Source organism: Passer domesticus, chromosome 23 (genome assembly GCF_036417665.1).
Source record: "Passer domesticus isolate bPasDom1 chromosome 23, bPasDom1.hap1, whole genome shotgun sequence".
Classification (NCBI taxonomy): Eukaryota; Metazoa; Chordata; class Aves; order Passeriformes; family Passeridae; genus Passer; species Passer domesticus.
Genome location: NC_087496.1, coordinates 677,027 through 701,013, shown reverse-complemented (window position 1 = coordinate 701,013; position 23,987 = coordinate 677,027). Strand labels below are relative to the sequence as shown.

The following is a 23,987-nucleotide window of genomic DNA, read 5'->3' as shown; positions in this document are numbered from 1 at the left end:
TCACTGTCCTCCTCTTGGCTGGGGAGCCCAGGATTTCTCCATCGTCCTTACCTTTTGGGGGGACTGGGTGGTCATCATTCTCCTTACCTTTGGGTGAGGGGCAGGGTGATCTCCATCCTCCTTGTCCAGGGGAAAGGCCACAGGGAGATCTCCATCGTCTTCCCCTTCCCCTGGGGTGGTCTCCATGCTCCTCCCCTTTGGCAGGGTTGGGACATCCCTGTCTTCTTTACCTTTGGGGGGACCATTGGTCTCCATTCTGCTTAACTTTGCAGGGGGCTAGGAGGTGGTCCTGCTTTAGGGGGTGGCCTTGGGAGTCTCCTTCTTCCCCCATTTAAGGGAGGCTGAGGGTCTCCATTCTCCTTACCTTTGGTGGGGGCAAGGGTGGAGTATTCTCATAGGGGATCTGCATCCTGCTAACCTTTGGGGGAACCATAGATGTGTTAGTTCTCCACTGTGGGGGGCCTGAGAGTCTTTTCCCCTTTAAGGACCGACCCCAGGGAGTCTCTATCCTCCTCTGCTATGGGGGGCAGCACAGGGAGCTCTTTGTCCTCCCCCCCTGTGTGGGGGTGTGGGGGTCTCCATGTCCGCACCCTGAGTGTTTCTCTTCATCTCGCCTGGGGCAGTCTTGCTTGGGTGTCTCTGTTGCTTTTGCTCTGGGCAGTCCCAGCCTTGTCTGCTCTTTTCACCCCCGGGGAGGGAGGTCTCTGTCCCTCTCGGTTCGGTCGGTGTGGCCGCTGGTGTCCAGCCTGTGCACCCGTTACCAGTGACAGGGAATGGGCAAGTCTTAGCGATGGGGGAGGTGCCAGGAGTGGGGGCAGGATCAGGGACAGGGTGGGGGAAGGATGGGGAGGGGGTCACTGTGAAACCGGTATTTGGGCTGGGTTAGGGTGGGACTGGGGCTAAGAGGAGGCTGGGGGCGGGGCTGAGGGTGTGGTTAGTCCTGGGATTGAGGTCAGGGCTACATGTGGGACTGGGGTTAGGGCCGGGACTGGAACTGGGGCTGGGATTGAGGCTGGAACTGGGGTTGGGATTAGGGTTTACCTCTAATAATGGTAGGGGGGTTGGGCTGCAGCTGGGGCTGGGTTTGGTGTAGAGCTAAATGTGTAACTGGAGTGTGGGCAGGTCCAGGCTGGAGTTAGGGCTAAATTTAGCAGTGGATTTGGAGTTGGAGTTATGTAAGAGTGTGCCCCCTGTTGACAGAGTGACAAAACTATCCTCTGTCCCACTAAAAAGGAAAGAAGCCCAGAAGTTTCTCTCATTGATTAGGTGAAAAGCCACCTCATAGGACCTTGGAAACTTAACCTCAAGCTTAAGGGTAGCTACTTGGATAGAAGCCAAAAAGTCCCACCTGAACAATTGGGTAGAAAAAGAAGAGAACAAAGGAACTAATGGCTTTTGTGAGGTGTTTTACTAGGAGCAAGATGTCTTGCACCTGACTAGTTTTTTTTCTGTTTGTTATTTTGCCTTTTATTAAACCTTTTTGTTTCCAACACTGCAGCAGAAGCCATCCTGCTTATTTCTATGCCTCCACAGGTAGCTGAGCTATCTATAAGCTATCTGAGAGTTTATTAGACCTGGCTCGAGGAGGATAATATAATAGGGTTAGAGTTGGATTTGGGGCTAGGTTTGGAGTTAGGACAGAACGTGGGATCTGGGTTACAGCTGGAGGCTGGGGCAGGGGATGGAATTGCAGCTGGGATTGCAGGTAAGACAAAAGGTGGGATTTGGTTTGGAGCTGAGGATTTAGGAAGGGACTGGAATTGGGGCTGGGGATGGATTAGGGCTGAGATTTGGATTACAGCTGGGATTTGGGTTAAGGTTAAATGTAGGATTTGCTTTAGTGCTGAGGTTGGGTGTCTTGGTTTGAAAAGACAGGAGCCTGTGAAGGAAGGCAAAAGCCTCCTGTGAAATGGAGAAGGTAAACCCCCTCCCTCCGAATTATCACAACTTCAGAATTAAAAAGGGGCTCTCAGGCAAAGATATGGGAACGGGAATAACAGTTCTTTACTGGAAGAAAAAAAAACAAACAACTAAATAACAATGTAATTTAACACAAGCAAAACAACCACTGGCAGAGTGAGAAAAACCTGGCACCCTGAGAAGTCAGGGTGCTGATAGCAGTCCAGCCAAAAGGTGGCTGCTCCTCCTGGAGCGGCGATCTGCAGAAGGGTGTAGATCCCTTCCGAAAATGCGGCGAAGGAGCAGCTGGGCCTCGGTTCCTGATTCCTCTCAGAAATCCAGCGAAGAAGGCTGTCTGTGGTCTCGGAAATGCTTGTTTTATGGTGGCAGGGATGCTTGGCTCCTCCCTCTGGGTGGAGCATCTCCCAATGGGATGATGTAACTAATCTTACCAGCCACAATGAGTAATTCAATAGCCCATTAGCAGGACATTATCTTCCTGGCAGAGTCATTGTTCTTGAAAGAGATAAGAAAAACTGCCTAACCCCCAACAGATGGCAAAAAAGAATACATGCTTATTTTACAAGCCAGGACATTATATAGCCCATTAGCAGGATATTATCTTCCGGGCAGTGTCATTGTTCTTGAAAGAGATAAGAAAAAACTGCCTAACCCCCAACAGATGGCAAAATAGAATACATGCTTATTTTACAAGCCAGGACATTATCCACCCCTTATTCTATTTCCATCTGTGTCACAATGAAATCTTATACTCAGTTTTCACTTAAGACCAGGTTTCCCTGTGGTACACAACGGGTTTCCCCATCTTTCTGCATTACCCACCAAGTGTAACCAGGTCCTTGAGCAAAAACAATCCCACGGATGGGTTTGTCTCTGCCTGAGGTGGGATTAATCCAGACAGCTTTCCCTAAAATACCCTTCATATGTACCACAGGGACTTTATCTCCATCTATTGTGTGCAAGGGTTCAGACTGGGCAGGGCCAGCTTGATTGATGGACCCTCGGGTGTTGACCATCCAGGTTGCTTTTGCTAGGTTATTTTCCCAGTTTCTAAATGTTCCCCCACCAAGTGCCTTCAGGGTAGTCTTAAGGAGTCCGTTGCACCGTTCAACTTTGCCAGCAGCTGGAGCATGATAGGGGATATGATATATCCATTCGATACCATGTTCTCTGGCCCAGGTGTTGATAAGGCCGTTCTTGAAATGGGTGCCGTTGTCAGATTCAATCCTTTCAGGTGTGCCATGTCTCCATAGGACTTGCTTTTCCAGGCCTAAGATGGTGTTCCGGGCAGTGGCATGAGGTACAGGGTAGATCTCTAGCCATCCAGTGGTGGCTTCCACCATGGTCAGCACGTAGCGCTTGCCTTGGCGTGTCTGGGGCAGTGTGATGTAGTCAATCTGCCAGGCCTCCCCATACTTGTACTTGGACCACCGCCCCCCATACCACAGGGGCTTCACCCGCTTGGCCTGTTTGATGGCAGCACATGTCTCACAGTCGTGGATAACCTGGGAAATACTGTCCATGGTTAGATCCACCCCTCGGTCTCGTGCCCACTTGTAGGTGGCATCTCTGCCCTGATGACCCGAGGCATCGTGAGCCCATCTAGCCAGGAACAACTCCCCCTTATGGTGCCAATCTAAGTCTATCTTTGACACTTCTATTCTCGCTGCCTGATCTACCTGCTCGTTGTTTCGGTGTTCCTCATTAGCCCGACTTTTGGGGACATGGGCATCTACATGACGGACTTTCACCGTTAGTTTCTCCACCCGAGAGGCAATGTCTTTCCATATATCAGCAGCCCAGATTGGTTTTCCTTTACGTTGCCAGTTGGCTTTTCTCCACCTTCCCAGCCAGCCCCATAGAGCATTGGCTACCATCCATGAATCAGTATAAAGGTAGAGCTTTGGCCACCTCTCCCTTTCAGCAATGTCCAGGGCCAGCTGAACGGCCTTGAGTTCAGCAAGTTGGCTCGATCCACCTTCTCCTTCGGTAGCTTGTGCAACCTGTCGTGTGGGGCTCCATATGGCTGCTTTCCACTTCCGGTTCATCCCTACGATGCGACAAGAACCGTCAGTGAAAAGAGCGTAGTGTGTTTCCTCTGCTGGTAGTTGGTTATAGGGTGGAGCTTCTTCAGCTCTTGTCGCTTGTACCTGCTCCTCATCGTCAGTGAGACTAAAGTTTTCACCTTCTGGCCAGTTCGTAATTATCTCTAAAATCCCAGGGCGATTCAGGTTTCCAATACGGGCGCGCTGGGTGATGAGGGCAATCCATTTGCTCCATGTGGCGTCGGTGGCGTGGTGGGTAGTAGGAACCTTTCCTTTGAACATCCACCCCAGCACTGGTAGTCGGGGTGCCAGGAGGAGTTGTGCTTCCGTGCCAATCACCTCTGAGGCGGCTTGAACTCCTTCATAGGCAGCCAAGATTTCCTTCTCTGTTGGGGTGTAGTTGGCTTCGGACCCTTTGAAACTTCGGCTCCAGAATCCCAATGGTCGACCTCGAGTCTCACCAGGCACCTTCTGCCAAAGGCTCCAGGACAAACCATTGTTCCCGGCTGCAGAGTAGAGCACATTTTTGACTTCTGGTCCCGTTCTGACTGGGCCAAGGGCTACAGCATGAGCGATCTCCTGCTTGATCTGGGTGAAGGCTTGTTGCTGCTCAGGGCCCCAGTGGAAATCGTTCTTTTTGCGGGTAACCAGGTAAAGAGGGCTCACAATCTGGCTATACTCGGGAATGTGCATCCTCCAAAAACCTATGGCACCTAGGAAAGCTTGTGTTTCCTTCTTGCTGGTTGGTGGGGACATAGCGGTGATCTTGTTGATGACCTCAGTGGGAATCTGGCGCCGTCCATCTTGCCATTTCACTCCCAGGAACTGGATTTCTCGGGCAGGTCCCTTGACTTTGCTCTTCTTGATGGCAAAGCCAGATTCTAGCAGTATCTGGATGATCCTCTTACCTTTCTCAAACACTTCTGCCGCTGTGTTCCCCCACACAATGATGTCATCGATGTACTGCAGGTGTTCTGGAGCCTCACCCTTTTCCAGTGCAGCCTGGATCAGTCCATGGCAGATAGTGGGACTGCGTTTCCACCCCTGGGGCAGTCGGTTCCAGGTGTACTGCACGCCCCTCCAGGTGAAAGCAAACTGAGGCCTGCATTCTGCTGCCAGAGGAATGGAGAAAAACGCATTAGCAATATCAATAGTGGCATACCACTTCGCTGCCTTGGACTCCAGCTCGTACTGGAGTTCCAGCATATCCGGTACAGCGGCGCTCAGCGGTGGAGTCACTTCATTCAAGGCACAATAGTCCACAGTCAATCTCCATTCTCCGTCAGATTTGCGCACAGGCCAGATGGGGCTGTTGAAGGGTGAGTGGGTTTTGCTGACCACCCCTTGGCTCTCCAGCTCACGAATCATTCTGTGGATGGGGATCACGGCATCTCGATCCATCCGATACTGCCGGCGGTGCAGTGTCGAGGTCGCAATTGGCACGAGTTGCTCTTCCACCCTCAGGAGTCCTACTGCAGACGGGTTTTCTGACAGTCCAGGCAAGGTGTTCAATTGCTTAATGTCCCCTGCCTCTACAGCAGCTATGCCAAAAGCCCACCTGAGTCCCTTTGGGTCTTTGTAATAGCCGTTCCGGAGGAAGTCTATGCCCAGAATACACGGGGCCTCTGGGCCAGTCACTATAGGATGTTTCTGCCACTCCTTCCCAGTCAGGCTCACCTCGGCTTCCACCAGGGTCAATTGCTGTGATCCCCCTGTCACACCAGCAATAGAAACAGGCTCTGCCCCCACATGTCCCGATGGTATCAGGGTACACTGCGCACCAGTATCAACTAGGGCATCGTATTTTTGTGGCTCTGATGTGCCAGGCCATCGGATCCACACCGTCCAGAAGATCCGGTTTTCCCGTGCCTCTCCCTGGCTAGAGGCAGGGCCCCTCTAACACTGGTTATTATTCCTCTCCTGGGTATACATACTAGAGGTCCCTTCAAGGGGATCTGACAGATCGTACCCAAAAGCTTGGTCATGGGAGGTTGAGGCTACCTTCACCTTGGTGGAACTCCCCCGGTTAGAGTTTCCCTCCTTGAGTTGACGGACCCGTGCTGCCAGGACAGAAGTGGGTTTCCCATCCCACCTCCCCATGTCTTCCCCGTGGTCACGCAGGAAGAACCACAGATTAGCCCTTGGGGTGTACCCTCTCTCTCTAACTGGGGAATGTTGGGCTCTGACTTTGGGGCCTGTGACTCGTACGGGTGCTGCATTAACCTTCCTCATTTCCTCCCTCATCTCTTCTTTGAACTCCTTAATCACAGCTGAGATATGAGCCTCCATTGGGCCATTAATCATACTCTCATAATTCCTAAGTTTGTTGGCAACAGAGCCCACTGTCTCTCGGTTAGTGTCAGCATCAATTGTTGCAATGAAAGTGGTGTACTGAGATGGCCCCAGATTTGCCAGACTCCACAGCATTTGCCCTGTGCACCTGACCTTGTCGGGGTCATTATTATGTTGTCCATCCCTCCCAAAGAGTACCTCTAATACTGCCACTTCCCTTAACTGTTGGATCCCTTCCTCCAGGGTCTTCCAACGCATTCTATGGTGGTGCTCCTGCATTCTCTCCCTGTGGACAAACCTCTCTCTGACACTCATTAAAAGCCACTCCCAGAGAGAAAGGGATCCTGGCTCCCTTACAAAAATCTGATTCATACCTGAGTCCTGGGTTAAGGGTCCCAAGTTCCTTGCCTCACCACCGTCCAGCTGCACGCCTGTACCCATAAGGTCCCAGACCCGGAGTAGCCAGGTAGTATAAGCCTCACGCCCTCGTCGCACAATGTCTTTGTGCAGATTACGGAGACTTTCGTACGTCAGGGACTCGGTGATGATCGCAACTTCTGGCTCCCCTGTGGGTTGTGAGGTTCCTCCATTCCTATCTCTATCTGGGTGCTCTGCTTTCATCTTAGACCTCCTTGTTTCTACCGGGGCAACTGCTGCTGGCTGTGACTGCCTTTGTGGTTCAGTTGGAACCTGGACAGTTGTAACATTTGTGGGTTCCACAGCTGTACTATTAGACTGTCCCTCTTCAAGGCAAAAGGCAGGCTTCTCACCAGCTGGTGAAATGCACTCCTTCAGCATCTTTTGCATCTCCTGCATCTCCTTAACCAGCACCCTCACCCAATCTGGGTGGTTCGTTTCTGAGGTAGGCTGTGGGGCAGGGGCAGGCTCTGGAGCAGCAGCATCTCCAGTCTCTGGGGTAGTGTCAGGCTCTGCAGCAGCACCCCTAGTCTCTGGTGTAGGTGTCAGGGTAGTTATCCAGGTTAATCCTCTCTTATCTCTGAGTGCTAAACATAACAGGCATATCAGCAACACCACCCATTGTATGATATCATTAGCACTTAAAGTGGATCTTAACCCTTCGAAAACTGGTGGAGCAGACCCAAAAAGATGGTTAAAAGGTTGGGAGAAAGTTTCCCCCCGTGTCATTTCCTCACAGTAGGTACCATTATTAAAGTAACTCCAAAAACATGCAGTTAGTGTGTGATAGCTCTGAATCCGTGTACCTGCCATCCAGAGGAAATTAAAGATCCATGAATCCTTCACCCAGAGGACAAACTTGATAACAGACACAGTGGCCTTAGTTATAGGACCCATATTTAGATAAGGGCCTGTAAATGGGAAGTATACACTTGCGACCACATGCCACCCAAACCAGGGAAAACTGGACCACATGGTGGTACTTACAAATTAAGCTACCTAAGAACTGTTAATCCCCTTTTTTTTTCCTCAATGCCCTCATGCCCCACGTTGGGCGCCAAAATCTGTCTTGGTTTGAAAAGACAGGAGCCTGTGAAGGAAGGCAAAAGCCTCCTGTGAAATGGAGAAGGTAAACCCCCTCCCTCCGAATTATCACAACTTCAGAATTAAAAAGGGGCTCTCAGGCAAAGATATGGGAACGGGAATAACAGTTCTTTACTGGAAGAAAAAAAAAACCAACTAAATAACAATGTAATTTAACACAAGCAAAACAACCACTGGCAGAGTGAGAAAAACCTGGCACCCTGAGAAGTCAGGGTGCTGATAGCAGTCCAGCCAAATGGTGGCTGCTCCTCCTGGAGCGGCGATCTGCAGAAGGGTGTAGATCCCTTCCGAAAATGCGGCGAAGGAGCAGCTGGGCCTCGGTTCCTGATTCCTCTCGGAAATCCAGCGAAGAAGGCTGTCTGTGGTCTCGGAAATGCTTGTTTTATGGTGGCAGGGATGCTTGGCTCCTCCCTCTGGGTGGAGCATCTCCCAATGGGATGATGTAACTAATCTTACCAGCCACAATGAGTAATTCAATAGCCCATTAGCAGGACATTATCTTCCTGGCAGAGTCATTGTTCTTGAAAGAGATAAGAAAAACTGCCTAACCCCCAACAGATGGCAAAAAAGAATACATGCTTATTTTACAAGCCAGGACATTATATAGCCCATTAGCAGGATATTATCTTCCGGGCAGTGTCATTGTTCTTGAAAGAGATAAGAAAAAACTGCCTAACCCCCAACAGATGGCAAAATAGAATACATGCTTATTTTACAAGCCAGGACATTATCCACCCCTTATTCTATTTCCATCTGTGTCACAATGAAATCTTATACTCAGTTTTCACTTAAGACCAGGTTTCCCTGTGGTACACAACGGGTTTCCCCATCTTTCTGCATTACCCACCAAGTGTAACCAGGTCCTTGAGCAAAAACAATCCCACGGATGGGTTTGTCTCTGCCTGAGGTGGGATTAATCCAGACAGCTTTCCCTAAAATACCCTTCATATGTACCACAGGGACTTTATCTCCATCTATTGTGTGCAAGGGTTCAGACTGGGCAGGGCCAGCTTGATTGATGGACCCTCGGGTGTTGACCATCCAGGTTGCTTTTGCTAGGTTATTTTCCCAGTTTCTAAATGTTCCCCCACCAAGTGCCTTCAGGGTAGTCTTAAGGAGTCCGTTGCACCGTTCAACTTTGCCAGCAGCTGGAGCATGATAGGGGATATGATATATCCATTCGATACCATGTTCTCTGGCCCAGGTGTTGATAAGGCCGTTCTTGAAATGGGTGCCGTTGTCAGATTCAATCCTTTCAGGTGTGCCATGTCTCCATAGGACTTGCTTTTCCAGGCCTAAGATGGTGTTCCGGGCAGTGGCATGAGGTACAGGGTAGATCTCTAGCCATCCAGTGGTGGCTTCCACCATGGTCAGCACGTAGCGCTTGCCTTGGCGTGTCTGGGGCAGTGTGATGTAGTCAATCTGCCAGGCCTCCCCATACTTGTACTTGGACCACCGCCCCCCATACCACAGGGGCTTCACCCGCTTGGCCTGTTTGATGGCAGCACATGTCTCACAGTCGTGGATAACCTGGGAAATACTGTCCATGGTTAGATCCACCCCTCGGTCTCGTGCCCACTTGTAGGTGGCATCTCTGCCCTGATGACCCGAGGCATCGTGAGCCCATCTAGCCAGGAACAACTCCCCCTTATGGTGCCAATCTAAGTCTATCTTTGACACTTCTATTCTCGCTGCCTGATCTACCTGCTCGTTGTTTCGGTGTTCCTCATTAGCCCGACTTTTGGGGACATGGGCATCTACATGACGGACTTTCACCGTTAGTTTCTCCACCCGAGAGGCAATGTCTTTCCATATATCAGCAGCCCAGATTGGTTTTCCTTTACGTTGCCAGTTGGCTTTTCTCCACCTTCCCAGCCAGCCCCATAGAGCATTGGCTACCATCCATGAATCAGTATAAAGGTAGAGCTTTGGCCACCTCTCCCTTTCAGCAATGTCCAGGGCCAGCTGAACGGCCTTGAGTTCAGCAAGTTGGCTCGATCCACCTTCTCCTTCGGTAGCTTGTGCAACCTGTCGTGTGGGGCTCCATATGGCTGCTTTCCACTTCCGGTTCATCCCTACGATGCGACAAGAACCGTCAGTGAAAAGAGCGTAGTGTGTTTCCTCTGCTGGTAGTTGGTTATAGGGTGGAGCTTCTTCAGCTCTTGTCGCTTGTACCTGCTCCTCATCGTCAGTGAGACTAAAGTTTTCACCTTCTGGCCAGTTCGTAATTATCTCTAAAATCCCAGGGCGATTCAGGTTTCCAATACGGGCGCGCTGGGTGATGAGGGCAATCCATTTGCTCCATGTGGCGTCGGTGGCGTGGTGGGTAGTAGGAACCTTTCCTTTGAACATCCACCCCAGCACTGGTAGTCGGGGTGCCAGGAGGAGTTGTGCTTCCGTGCCAATCACCTCTGAGGCGGCTTGAACTCCTTCATAGGCAGCCAAGATTTCCTTCTCTGTTGGGGTGTAGTTGGCTTCGGACCCTTTGAAACTTCGGCTCCAGAATCCCAATGGTCGACCTCGAGTCTCACCAGGCACCTTCTGCCAAAGGCTCCAGGACAAACCATTGTTCCCGGCTGCAGAGTAGAGCACATTTTTGACTTCTGGTCCCGTTCTGACTGGGCCAAGGGCTACAGCATGAGCGATCTCCTGCTTGATCTGGGTGAAGGCTTGTTGCTGCTCAGGGCCCCAGTGGAAATCGTTCTTTTTGCGGGTAACCAGGTAAAGAGGGCTCACAATCTGGCTATACTCGGGAATGTGCATCCTCCAAAAACCTATGGCACCTAGGAAAGCTTGTGTTTCCTTCTTGCTGGTTGGTGGGGACATAGCGGTGATCTTGTTGATGACCTCAGTGGGAATCTGGCGCCGTCCATCTTGCCATTTCACTCCCAGGAACTGGATTTCTCGGGCAGGTCCCTTGACTTTGCTCTTCTTGATGGCAAAGCCAGATTCTAGCAGTATCTGGATGATCCTCTTACCTTTCTCAAACACTTCTGCCGCTGTGTTCCCCCACACAATGATGTCATCGATGTACTGCAGGTGTTCTGGAGCCTCACCCTTTTCCAGTGCAGCCTGGATCAGTCCATGGCAGATAGTGGGACTGCGTTTCCACCCCTGGGGCAGTCGGTTCCAGGTGTACTGCACGCCCCTCCAGGTGAAAGCAAACTGAGGCCTGCATTCTGCTGCCAGAGGAATGGAGAAAAACGCATTAGCAATATCAATAGTGGCATACCACTTCGCTGCCTTGGACTCCAGCTCGTACTGGAGTTCCAGCATATCCGGTACAGCGGCGCTCAGCGGTGGAGTCACTTCATTCAAGGCACAATAGTCCACAGTCAATCTCCATTCTCCGTCAGATTTGCGCACAGGCCAGATGGGGCTGTTGAAGGGTGAGTGGGTTTTGCTGACCACCCCTTGGCTCTCCAGCTCACGAATCATTCTGTGGATGGGGATCACGGCATCTCGATCCATCCGATACTGCCGGCGGTGCAGTGTCGAGGTCGCAATTGGCACGAGTTGCTCTTCCACCCTCAGGAGTCCTACTGCAGACGGGTTTTCTGACAGTCCAGGCAAGGTGTTCAATTGCTTAATGTCCCCTGCCTCTACAGCAGCTATGCCAAAAGCCCACCTGAGTCCCTTTGGGTCTTTGTAATAGCCGTTCCGGAGGAAGTCTATGCCCAGAATACACGGGGCCTCTGGGCCAGTCACTATAGGATGTTTCTGCCACTCCTTCCCAGTCAGGCTCACCTCGGCTTCCACCAGGGTCAATTGCTGTGATCCCCCTGTCACACCAGCAATAGAAACAGGCTCTGCCCCCACATGTCCCGATGGTATCAGGGTACACTGCGCACCAGTATCAACTAGGGCATCGTATTTTTGTGGCTCTGATGTGCCAGGCCATCGGATCCACACCGTCCAGAAGATCCGGTTTTCCCGTGCCTCTCCCTGGCTAGAGGCAGGGCCCCTCTAACACTGGTTATTATTCCTCTCCTGGGTATACATACTAGAGGTCCCTTCAAGGGGATCTGACAGATCGTACCCAAAAGCTTGGTCATGGGAGGTTGAGGCTACCTTCACCTTGGTGGAACTCCCCCGGTTAGAGTTTCCCTCCTTGAGTTGACGGACCCGTGCTGCCAGGACAGAAGTGGGTTTCCCATCCCACCTCCCCATGTCTTCCCCGTGGTCACGCAGGAAGAACCACAGATTAGCCCTTGGGGTGTACCCTCTCTCTCTAACTGGGGAATGTTGGGCTCTGACTTTGGGGCCTGTGACTCGTACGGGTGCTGCATTAACCTTCCTCATTTCCTCCCTCATCTCTTCTTTGAACTCCTTAATCACAGCTGAGATATGAGCCTCCATTGGGCCATTAATCATACTCTCATAATTCCTAAGTTTGTTGGCAACAGAGCCCACTGTCTCTCGGTTAGTGTCAGCATCAATTGTTGCAATGAAAGTGGTGTACTGAGATGGCCCCAGATTTGCCAGACTCCACAGCATTTGCCCTGTGCACCTGACCTTGTCGGGGTCATTATTATGTTGTCCATCCCTCCCAAAGAGTACCTCTAATACTGCCACTTCCCTTAACTGTTGGATCCCTTCCTCCAGGGTCTTCCAACGCATTCTATGGTGGTGCTCCTGCATTCTCTCCCTGTGGACAAACCTCTCTCTGACACTCATTAAAAGCCACTCCCAGAGAGAAAGGGATCCTGGCTCCCTTACAAAAATCTGATTCATACCTGAGTCCTGGGTTAAGGGTCCCAAGTTCCTTGCCTCACCACCGTCCAGCTGCACGCCTGTACCCATAAGGTCCCAGACCCGGAGTAGCCAGGTAGTATAAGCCTCACGCCCTCGTCGCACAATGTCTTTGTGCAGATTACGGAGACTTTCGTACGTCAGGGACTCGGTGATGATCGCAACTTCTGGCTCCCCTGTGGGTTGTGAGGTTCCTCCATTCCTATCTCTATCTGGGTGCTCTGCTTTCATCTTAGACCTCCTTGTTTCTACCGGGGCAACTGCTGCTGGCTGTGACTGCCTTTGTGGTTCAGTTGGAACCTGGACAGTTGTAACATTTGTGGGTTCCACAGCTGTACTATTAGACTGTCCCTCTTCAAGGCAAAAGGCAGGCTTCTCACCAGCTGGTGAAATGCACTCCTTCAGCATCTTTTGCATCTCCTGCATCTCCTTAACCAGCACCCTCACCCAATCTGGGTGGTTCGTTTCTGAGGTAGGCTGTGGGGCAGGGGCAGGCTCTGGAGCAGCAGCATCTCCAGTCTCTGGGGTAGTGTCAGGCTCTGCAGCAGCACCCCTAGTCTCTGGTGTAGGTGTCAGGGTAGTTATCCAGGTTAATCCTCTCTTATCTCTGAGTGCTAAACATAACAGGCATATCAGCAACACCACCCATTGTATGATATCATTAGCACTTAAAGTGGATCTTAACCCTTCGAAAACTGGTGGAGCAGACCCAAAAAGATGGTTAAAAGGTTGGGAGAAAGTTTCCCCCCGTGTCATTTCCTCACAGTAGGTACCATTATTAAAGTAACTCCAAAAACATGCAGTTAGTGTGTGATAGCTCTGAATCCGTGTACCTGCCATCCAGAGGAAATTAAAGATCCATGAATCCTTCACCCAGAGGACAAACTTGATAACAGACACAGTGGCCTTAGTTATAGGACCCATATTTAGATAAGGGCCTGTAAATGGGAAGTATACACTTGCGACCACATGCCACCCAAACCAGGGAAAACTGGACCACATGGTGGTACTTACAAATTAAGCTACCTAAGAACTGTTAATCCCCTTTTTTTTTCCTCAATGCCCTCATGCCCCACGTTGGGCGCCAAAATCTGTCTTGGTTTGAAAAGACAGGAGCCTGTGAAGGAAGGCAAAAGCCTCCTGTGAAATGGAGAAGGTAAACCCCCTCCCTCCGAATTATCACAACTTCAGAATTAAAAAGGGGCTCTCAGGCAAAGATATGGGAACGGGAATAACAGTTCTTTACTGGAAGAAAAAAAAAACCAACTAAATAACAATGTAATTTAACACAAGCAAAACAACCACTGGCAGAGTGAGAAAAACCTGGCACCCTGAGAAGTCAGGGTGCTGATAGCAGTCCAGCCAAATGGTGGCTGCTCCTCCTGGAGCGGCGATCTGCAGAAGGGTGTAGATCCCTTCCGAAAATGCGGCGAAGGAGCAGCTGGGCCTCGGTTCCTGATTCCTCTCGGAAATCCAGCGAAGAAGGCTGTCTGTGGTCTCGGAAATGCTTGTTTTATGGTGGCAGGGATGCTTGGCTCCTCCCTCTGGGTGGAGCATCTCCCAATGGGATGATGTAACTAATCTTACCAGCCACAATGAGTAATTCAATAGCCCATTAGCAGGACATTATCTTCCTGGCAGAGTCATTGTTCTTGAAAGAGATAAGAAAAACTGCCTAACCCCCAACAGATGGCAAAAAAGAATACATGCTTATTTTACAAGCCAGGACATTATATAGCCCATTAGCAGGATATTATCTTCCGGGCAGTGTCATTGTTCTTGAAAGAGATAAGAAAAAACTGCCTAACCCCCAACAGATGGCAAAATAGAATACATGCTTATTTTACAAGCCAGGACATTGGGATTGAGTCCTGGACTAGACGTGTATATGACTGGGATGAGATTAAATATTGCACTGTGAGTATGTCTAAATGTGGAGTGAGATTTAGATCAGGATCTGTGGAATCTTCTCATTCCTTCCCCATTACGGAAATCCCCAGAGCCCTCCCTTGGAGAAATTTACCATAGAGTTCCCCCCACTGGGACAGACAGAAAAGTCTTCCTCATGTGAGACTTGCATAACAGTGATAAATCCCATCCCTCCCAACTTCCCCTGGTTTCTCCCTTCCCTGTTTCCTCATTGGTTGTGGTACCCTTGGTGGCCAGCCCCTTCTTCCCTGAAAGCCAATCCCCTTTGCCCTGCCCCTTGGTACTGCCACTGTACCCTCCCCTGCTTAAACTTTGTGCAGAGCACATGGCTTGTCTTTTGTCTCTGGTTCTTCTTCAGCATGCTCAAATAAACCTCACTGGAGCTGACCATATAAAAGGCCCTTCTGCCTCTCTTCATTGAGCTTGCCGTAGTGACTGTGATGTGTGTGGACTTGACTGCCTTGCCTGAACACTTACCTAAATGGCTTTTCCACAGAGATGCTTCTTCAGAAATAGGTAGCAGCAACCACCATCTAAACTCCCATGCTGCTACAAGGATCAGGGTTAGCTTTGGGGCTGAGTGCACACAGAGCGGGACAAGGGAGATGTCATTGCAGGATGTCCCTGGCATTGTTCCAGCCCACCTCAGGCACCACCAAACATGGGGGGCAGCTGGGTGGTCCAAGATCCCCGTGCTCCCATGCTGCCCCTCAATACCACGTGAGCATTCCATGAGGGCAGCCCTGAATTTGACCCTTGGGGGTCTGGGATCAGCCTTCATATCCCTGTGGGAGCAGCTACAGTCATGACAAGAGATTTTTTTCACCTCTTGTTCCTATGGAAGGGTGAAGCCCAGCTGCCCTTTGCCTGTGGTACCTCCTCATCTCCTCTGCTGAGGATGTCAAACGCAGCAGGAGCAGGAAAAACCCCATGCCATGTTTCCTTGTGTCTGCAGCCTGGAACATTGATTCAGAATGTAGCACTTTCTGAAAGGCCTGCTGAATGACATCAGGAGGAAGTTTGTGAGAAAGGGAGGGAATTGTATATTGATAGGAAATAAAAGTTGCAAAATTCTTTCTTTCTGTCTCATTAATTTTCAGTCAGTTCCAGTTCTGTTTATCAGAGTGCCACTTTTCAGTTGATTGTATTTGTGTTCTATTTTCTCTTCTGCCTTTCTTTGCCTGCTCTGTTTCTCTCACAGTCTCTCTTAACCCAGGGAGCTCCCACCAGTTTAATTCTCAGTCCATGAGCTAAAACAACCATGGGTGAAATTATGAAGGCTGGCAGTAAAATGTCATTGTTAGATCTTGTTCCACTTGACTTTTGGCTCCTTCTTAAGAGCTTTGCCTTCAAGGGCAGAAACATTCTTTTCCCTGCTGGGAACTGGAATTCCAGACTTTTGGAGTGTGTGCTATGGATCCCAGAGGGGCATTCCTGAGGCTTCCAGAGTGCTACTTCAGCCGTGTCTCCAAAGAGAGCTATGCAGGGACAGGGGACAAGGTCCAGCACCTGTGCTGGTTCAGCAAAGCCATAATGGCCCCCGGCTCCATGACTTTCCATACTGTCAACAGTGGTGCCTTTGTTCCAATTATGCCCTGCTGTGTCACAATGGATATTTGGTGTCATGAAGTTCTTCAGTTTCACAATGGCCTACCTCATTACATTAGTTTCCGTAGTGTCAAAATGTACTCCTTGGATGCGTAGTGAAACAATGGACCATTGGCTCCATGCAGCCCCGCTGGGTCACCATGGACTCCTTGGTTCCATGAGGTTCTGGGGGCGTTGTCATGGTCTCCTTGGATCCACAGTGTCACAATGGACCACTGGATCCACATGGCCCTTATGTGTTACAATGGCCCCTTGGTTCCATGGGACCCCAGTGTCACAATTGACTTCTTGCTTCCATGTCACCCCCTCAGTGTCAAAACAGCCCCTTCATTCCATGAGGAACACAAAAGTTTTGTAGAAACATTGAGTAAATCCTGCTTAACACACCTGGACACATCTGTCTGCATTCAAAAGAGAGATTAAAGGTGCATATGGCACCAGCAGTTTCCATCTGCAACAGAGATCCAGGGAACAGACAGGAACAGAGAATTCTGCTTACAGAGACAGAGAATTCTGCTTACAGAGATCATTTCTTGCCACACTGTCCCTTGTAGAAAGGTGACATCATTCCAGGCAGCTTGTACTGAGCATGTGGTTCCTGAGCGGGGTTTCTTGTTTAGGAAACCTGCTCAGGCTTTTCGATTCCTTCCTTACAAACAGGAAAACTTCTCCTGGGCCTGTGTGCAGGAAGAGCCCTGAGGAGGGCAGGTGGGACATGGTGCAATGGGCTGGGACATGGAGCTGCAGAGCTCAGGGAACAAGGTTCTGATGCAGGGCACATGGATGTCAGTCCCAGGTGGGCAATGTCAGACATGGTGAGGCTGGGGGTGAGGAGCAGGTTGTCCAAACAGGATCAGCCCACAAGGGGCTCATTCTTCTACATATCCTACTTGTCTGAGCAACAAGATCAATTGGAGAATGCTTCTATCCCCTCGTCTCTGAACTGAAAAATAAAGAAATACCCACTTGATTAAAGAAAAGAAATCATGAGGTGCAATTTGAAATCTTCCTCCTTACAAGAACTCCAAACTGATTCCAATCAGATGCACAAGCCCCGGAGACTTTCTGTATTTTAATCAGCCACATGGTGGATTTTGGGCTGAGTCCAGGATCCTCAGGCACCGAGAGAAGGTTGAAGAAGCTGCTCAAGGAGTCAGAAGCAAAACTCCAAGTCCCTTGGAGCATCAGTGGGCCCCACTGAGGGGTGGGACTGCCAAAGCCTCCCCAGGGACTGGTGAGAGCAGGTGCTTGAGGCCAGGATTGCAGGCAGCCAAAGACTCTGAGCAGGGAACTGCAATACTGTGCAAGCCGTGGCTTGGTTGGAGGAAGCAGAAAGTACAAACCTTGAGCCCAGGCCGGGAACAGCGGGGCCTGTCCCTCACGAGTGGCTGGAAGCTGTTTGTGGGGCAGTGGGATGTGACGGGCAGAAAGGACAAATGTCTAAAAACTGCAACCCCTGCCAGTCTCCTCAGGGAGGGGTGAGGAAGGACCAAAGTGCAGCCCCTCAAAGGAAAGTTCCTTCTGTAGGGCCTCCAGAGGCGCTGCCCAAGCCCATTGACAAAACCCTGGGTGCCTCTGGCCCTGCCAGCCCTGCCCAGCTTGTGGCCATCTGTCCTGCAGGCTGTGCTCCCTGTGCATGCTCCTCCTCTGCCCTGGCCAGCTGCACATGCCCATCTCGCTGTCCCCCCCAGCATTTCTCAGCCCAGCATTTCTGTGCCCTCCCTGGGCTCCCTGCACCCACCACTGCCGGCTCCTGGCACACAGAGCCAGGCCATGGCCCAGTCTCACACTGGGACACCTCGTGCACCAAACTTCTCCCCTTGGAGGGCTTTTCTTATTCCTCACTTCTAGTCTGAGCCCTCCAAGCTGCACTTTGTGGAGGCTTCCTTCTCTTCCAAGAAGAGCCCTGTCTTCTCTGAAACCCTCCTTGAAGCAGTTGCAGGATGAACCCATGGTCTCCACTTCAGAAGGTCCAGCAGCCCAAGTCCCTCACCTTCTCACAGGCCCAAAGCCCCTCCTGTCAGTCCTGCAGAGCCTCTGCAGCCCCTCCTCATTGCCCAGAACAGGGAGGCCCACACCCAGACACCCCAGTCCAGATGTGCCCCGGGGCCTGTGGTACCTCTGGCAAGGGAACTGCAGGAGGCACTGCAGGAGCCTGCAGACAACTCAGGAAGCACTTGTAGGATGATCCTGCTCTCCAAGAGATATTCCCATGGTGCCAAGTCAGGAACTGCAATGGGGACTGGGGCCAGAGAGGAAAGGGCAAACAGGGATGGCCTGTTTGCAGGGGAGGGGAGAGGGATGGGCAATAGGAATAACTCTGGACCAGGAGAGAGGAAAGAAAGCAATGGTGAAGCAAAGGAAATTCTCAGGACAGTTTGGGGGTGGCTGCCAGGCAGCCCTGGCTCTCAGCAACAGCGTCTGCAGTGGGACAGGAAACTCCCAGCTCATGGGAACAAACTGTCTGGCTGACTTCAGAGGCCAGGACAAAGCTGAGTGGTTTCCCTGGGTGTCCCCCAGCCCTTGCTGGCCCCAGGGGCTGATGGCATTTGTGCTCCCTCAGGTTCATGTCCCCACAGCAGCAGCATGGGGGTGCTCCCGCCTGCTCTGTGCAATGCAAACAGGGGCTCCTGAGCCAGTGCTGCCGTGGCTGTGCCTGCAAGGATGCGGCACCTGTGTGAGCTGGGGGAGAGGCCAGGGCTGCAGAGGGGGGATGTTGTTGGCAGCTCCATGAGGACGCTCTGGGATGCTGCCCTGGGCTGCCCAGCGCGCTGGGGATGGATCAGCCCCTGCTCTGCTGCTCCTTCCTGTCTCCCCCAGGGCCCTTGCAGAGCCCCAGCCATGCTGTTTGCCCCCAGCCTGCCCATGGTGACCCTGGGGTTGCTCATGGAGGTTTTCTCTGCTGAACGTTGGCCTGGGAGTGTTCTTGAGAGACCCCAGACCCTGCTCTGAGGAGTCAGTACTGCCCCAGCAGTGCCCATGGCCTGTCCCTGCTGCAGCCCCAGCATTGCCACCGCCAGGACTGTGCCCAGCCCCTGAGAGCACTCAGGCTCTACAGCAACATGAGGGTCAGGAGGGAGCAGGGCAGTTGCATGGGAGCAGCACTGGGAACACCAAGTGCTGCTGCTCCTGGGCACAGCTGCTGTGCCAGCACTGATCAGCTCCAGCTCTGCATACAGACATTGCTGCCGCAGCCTCAGAGAAGGAAACAAAAGGGGGATCTCTGGTGAAAACTTTGCTGGGAGTTCCTTTAGTTCATTTAAAGCCACCAAGAGCACAGCTTCACATTGACACAGTCTTTGATGGACCATTTGATGGACTATGTCTTTTAGCTGCGCTATCGATTTGCGAGCATCCTCGGCCTTGGAAGAAAGGTTCAAGCAGCAGAGTCCTTCAAATTCTTCGCACCGGTGGTCGTGCAGTAGGAGAAAAAAAATCGATGGCTGCCCTATTTTGGAGGGTTGCCTGCCTTGTTGTTTGCTCGTCTGATAGGAGGTCACTGAGGATAGCTGAGGTCAGGTTGACTTGTTTGGCCACCCAGCACTCTAGATGGGCCAATTCACCTAGAGATTTTGCCAGGGCCACCCAGGGTAAAAGCATGATGACCGTGTGCAGCGGCGGCTGACCTCAGCAGAAATCCCGGCTGGCTAAGGCCAGCGTCACCGGCAGCACTGTGACGCCCCCAGTATCCGCTCGGGAATAGGGGTGCGCCTAAGGCGTAAAAGCCTTGCGTGACGAGGACTTCCAGACAGGAGGAAAGGACTGCAGCCCGCAGGAATGATGACAGAGACGGTCTCTCGGGGTGACACAGTTCAGATTTAATCCAAGGAAGAAACCGCCGAAAGACCAAGAGCACAGCCCGACAGCATCTTATAAGGAAAACGGACCAACCAATCAGGGAGCTGAGGGGGTGTAACCTAACGCTGATTGACAAACGTAACCACCAACAGGGGTAATAACTGGGAGTGGCCCCAGTTCCTAAACCAATCACCCGACTGATACTCTAGAAGCTTCTGGAAAGTGGGATAGAACCATCGGGTGACGGACAGGGACTTGGGGAAGGGTTTAAGGGGTTTTGGGAGGAGCGAAGGGTAAATGACAAGAGATTGACATCCTGGGACCGTTACAAACTTGGGGCAGGGGAGAGCGGCCTAACGCGATCCCACATCTCCCCCTTTTTTGTTTTAAAGAAAGAAAAATAAGCATAATTAAACGTCTTCTTCCCAGTAGTCGTAACCGGAGTAGTCCATAAACTGCAGATCTTCGAGATCTTCTTCCTCTTGCGGCTCTTGCTCAACCACGCGATTGACGTCTACTGGTGAAGTCAACTTAATTAAGAGTCTTTTGATAATTTTCCAAAGGATCAACGCAACAACAAGAACCAAAAGTACAACAAACAGAACTAAAGTAACAGTCTTTAAAATTGACCTGACCCACCCTGACAGCCCCCATCCCGAGAACAAGTTCCCCAGCCAATCTGAAGAGTCTTCTTTAATTTGATTTATCATCTCTCGCATCTTATCAATGGTCAGACGGACGTCCTCGGCCTTTGATGTTAGATTCAGGCAGCAGAGCCCCTCAAAGTCCTCACAACGGTGGTCGTGGAGCAGCAATAGAAAATCTATTGCCGCCCTGTTTTGTAGAGTGGCCTGCCTTGTTATTTCCTCGTCTGCTAAGAGGTCACTGAGCGCGACTGAGGTAAGATTGGCTTGTTTAGCAACCCAGCACTCTAGGTGGCCTAATTCGCCCAAAGCTTGTGCAACTGCCACCCAGGGGAGGAAGGTGATCCAAGCCACCTCTTCCGGCTTACTCCAATGAAAAATTTCCTCGTCGCATGTACTGTCCAAATTGGTCAAATCTCTCCTAGTTCGATTAGAATTTACTGCGACCTTTATTTTTTGCCAATCAATAATTTGACTTGTGCTGGGTGTAAACAGCGACAGTCGGCCAATGGTGCAAGGACCTCCGAGAAGGCGAGAGGGGATGCCTTGCCAAGCTCGGTCTCCGCAAATTAAAAAGAAACCACTGGGTAGGGAGCGTGGTCTATGATCGCGGGTGATAGATGTGGTGATTTGGGAGAGGGAAGGGCACCATGACTCAGCTGTATAATTTGAAGTAATATTTGGAATAGGGGTAGATTCATCTAGGTCGGAATACGGAAGGAACTGAAAACAAAAGTGAGCGGCAGAGGACCCGAGCAATTTAAATTCAATGGGATCTGCTTTAGATTGGTTCAATGTGTTGACAAACCTCCTCCAGACTATATTCGGGTTAGGATCAGAGGGGCGGTTGATTTTATTCTCAAAGAAAGATTCAAGGGAAGTACGAAGGGAAAAGGGTAACTCATCTGGAGGAGTTGGGATCCCCACAAGGCAGGTGGACAAGGGGTCTGCTGCTGATGCGGTGGTGAGGCAGATGTTATCTTGGCCGAGGGCGTCGGCGAGAGTCTTCCAAACATTCTTTTTCGGCTGGGGAACGACCCACGGCGAAGATGGTGTCACTGCGGTCAGCAGGATAATGATGGTGAGAGCTGCGGGTCGCATGAACTCGGATTGGACTGCCATGTTGTGGGTCCTAAAGTAATAGACACAAAAAAGAGTTTGAGCAACTCAGAACTAAACATTCGGGTCCAGGAGATCAAAATCCCCATCAAATGGTTTCCGCCTGCGTCGCCAACAGGCTTCCTCGACTTGCGGGACAACACTCACGGACACTTGTTTTTTGGGAAGGAAAGGCCTGACCCACTTAGATGGTATCCACTTGGGACCTGAGGGAGTAGATACACAAGCATATCCCCTCCCCCAGGTCACCAAGTCAAATGGCCCTTCCGTCTTCCATGTCTCCGGGTCTTTTATGAGCACGGGTGGTCGTGCTTCAGGTTTTAGGCTTTCACTCTTCCCAAAATGACGCACAATAGGTGGATTTAGATTACCGAACGAGCAATTCAAAAAATTTAGAGTGTACAATGCTCGTGCAAGGCGGGTCTGTGGGGAGTCCATCTTCATTGCCGAATGTTGGTGATGTAAGGTGTTTTTTAGGCTCTGATGGGCCCTCTCCACCATGGCCTGACCTGTCGGAGAATAGGGGATGCCGGTCTTATGTTCTATTCCCCATTGCTGCAGGAAGCTTCGCAGCTCCCTGGACTTGTACGCTGGGCCATTATCAGTTTTGATGGATTTTGGGATGCCCAACACAGAGAAGGCCAACAGAAGGTGTTTTTTGACATCATTTGCCTTCTCCCCTGTGTGGGCAGAGGCATAGACTGCATTGGAGAAAGTGTCTATGGAGACATGTACAAAGGAGAGGCGTCCAAAATCTGGGACGTGGGTAACGTCCATTTGCCACACCTCGCAACTGGACAGTCCACGGGGGTTAGTACCAGATGTGACAGAAGGCAGTTGGTAAGCCTGGCACTGGGGACATGTGGCCACGATTGCTCTGGCCTGTTCCCTAGAGATCTTAAATTGGCGAACAAGGCCTGGAGCATTCTGATGGAACAACTGGTGGCTAAGCTTCGCTTGTTCGAACACACTTGGGAGCGGGGCCATCTGGGCAGGAGCAGCAAGAGCATCAGCTCTCCTGTTTCCCTCCATGATGAACCCTGGTAGCTCAGTGTGGGACCTGACGTGCATTACATAAAATGGTTGCTCTCGGTGGGAGACTAATCGAATGAGCTTCGAGAGCAACATGAACAGTGCGTTGTTGGAGACTTCTTGCAGGATTGCACCTTCAGCTCGAGAAACGACTCCGGCTACATATGCTGAATCGGTGACTAAATTGAAAGGCTCAGAGAACTTCTCGAAAGCCCTGACGACTGCATCCAACTCAGCGATCTGAGGCGATCCCATGACCACCTTGATATCAGCCTCCCACTGCTGAGTCTTAGGATCCCTCCAAGTCATCACAGACTTGTGGGATGCTCCAGACGCGTCGGTAAAAACTGTCAAGGCTTCAAGAGGAGTCCGACTCTGAACCGATTTTAATGAAAGATGAAACTGGACTTCCGAATTAAAAAATTTGTGAGCAGGTCGATGGATAGAGACCTGGCCGGAGTAGCTGTCCAGTGCAAATTGCAAGGATTCATTTTCCTGCAATAAGTGCTCCAACATTGTTTTAGTTAGATTCCCGGAACTTAGTTGGATTGGGATATGAATGCACTCAAAGTCCACACCTGCTAACTCCCGGATCCGCAGGCGAGCCTTACGGATCAGTTCTGCCACTAGTTCTTGTGGCCTGGTCATTCTTTTGGACCGATGGTGGCTAAGAAAGACCCACTCTATGATTAAGAGCGGATCCCTAGCCCCTTGGTCCCTTTTGATGGAACTGTCCCATTGAAAGATCACCCCGTGGAGGTGTGGCAATTTCCCTAGAATAATAAATCTGAATGGCAATTCCGGATGGTATCGGTGTGCTTGACGTTCTGAAATGGACGCTTGAATTTTCTCCAATGCAGCCCGTGCCTCTGGGGTGAGAGACCTTGGAGAACTGAGCTCCTCTCCCCCTTTCAATAAATTGAAAAGGGGGGCTAGGTCTTCGGTAGAGATGCCTAGCCAAGGCCTCACCCAGTTCAAGGCACCACACAGCTGCTGGACATCAGATAGTGTTCGAATATGTGGCCGAATCGATATTTTTTGAGGCACAATAGTGCGACGGCCAATTTCGAGGCCCAGGTACTTCCAGGGCGGCATCCGTTGAATTTTGTCTTGTTGAAGCTCAAACCCTGCAGCAATCAATGCATCGATTGTCAGGTCGAGCGCATGGGTAAGTATATCGTCTGTCGGAGCACAAATTAATATGTCATCCATGTAATGTTGTATTATGACGTCTTTTGCTGCTGCACGCACCGGGGACAGCAAGGAAGAGACGTACCACTGGCAGATGACTGGAGAGTTCTTCATGCCTTGTGGCAAAACTGTCCAG

At 51.0% G+C, this 23,987-nt stretch overlaps 2 protein-coding genes across 3 annotated transcripts; both read right to left on the bottom strand.

Annotated features, from left to right (window-relative positions):
- Window positions 1–1,258: 1,258 nt before the first annotated feature.
- LOC135285451 (uncharacterized) lies at window positions 1,259–7,915 on the bottom strand. 2 transcript variants are annotated; one of them, XM_064397746.1, is made up of 2 exons: window positions 7,028–7,915; window positions 1,259–6,947 (listed from the first exon to the last, which is right to left on the bottom strand). In XM_064397746.1, exon 2 carries the CDS (start codon window positions 5,364–5,366, stop codon window positions 2,673–2,675), a length of 2,694 nt encoding a protein of 897 aa, XP_064253816.1. In that variant the 5' UTR covers window positions 5,367–6,947; window positions 7,028–7,915; the 3' UTR covers window positions 1,259–2,672. The 2 variants fall into 2 exon arrangements, with proteins under 2 accessions (XP_064253816.1, XP_064253817.1); XM_064397747.1 differs by having other exon boundaries at window positions 1,259–6,927.
- A 35-nt stretch (window positions 7,916–7,950) lies between these two features.
- Window positions 7,951–21,631, bottom strand: LOC135285346 (uncharacterized). Its single transcript, XM_064397536.1, has 4 exons — window positions 21,437–21,631; window positions 15,969–16,109; window positions 15,286–15,454; window positions 7,951–10,960 (listed from the first exon to the last, which is right to left on the bottom strand). Exons 1-4 carry the CDS (start codon window positions 21,629–21,631, stop codon window positions 8,556–8,558), a joined length of 2,910 nt encoding a protein of 969 aa, XP_064253606.1. The 3' UTR covers window positions 7,951–8,555.
- Between the last annotated feature and the right edge of the window lie 2,356 nt (window positions 21,632–23,987).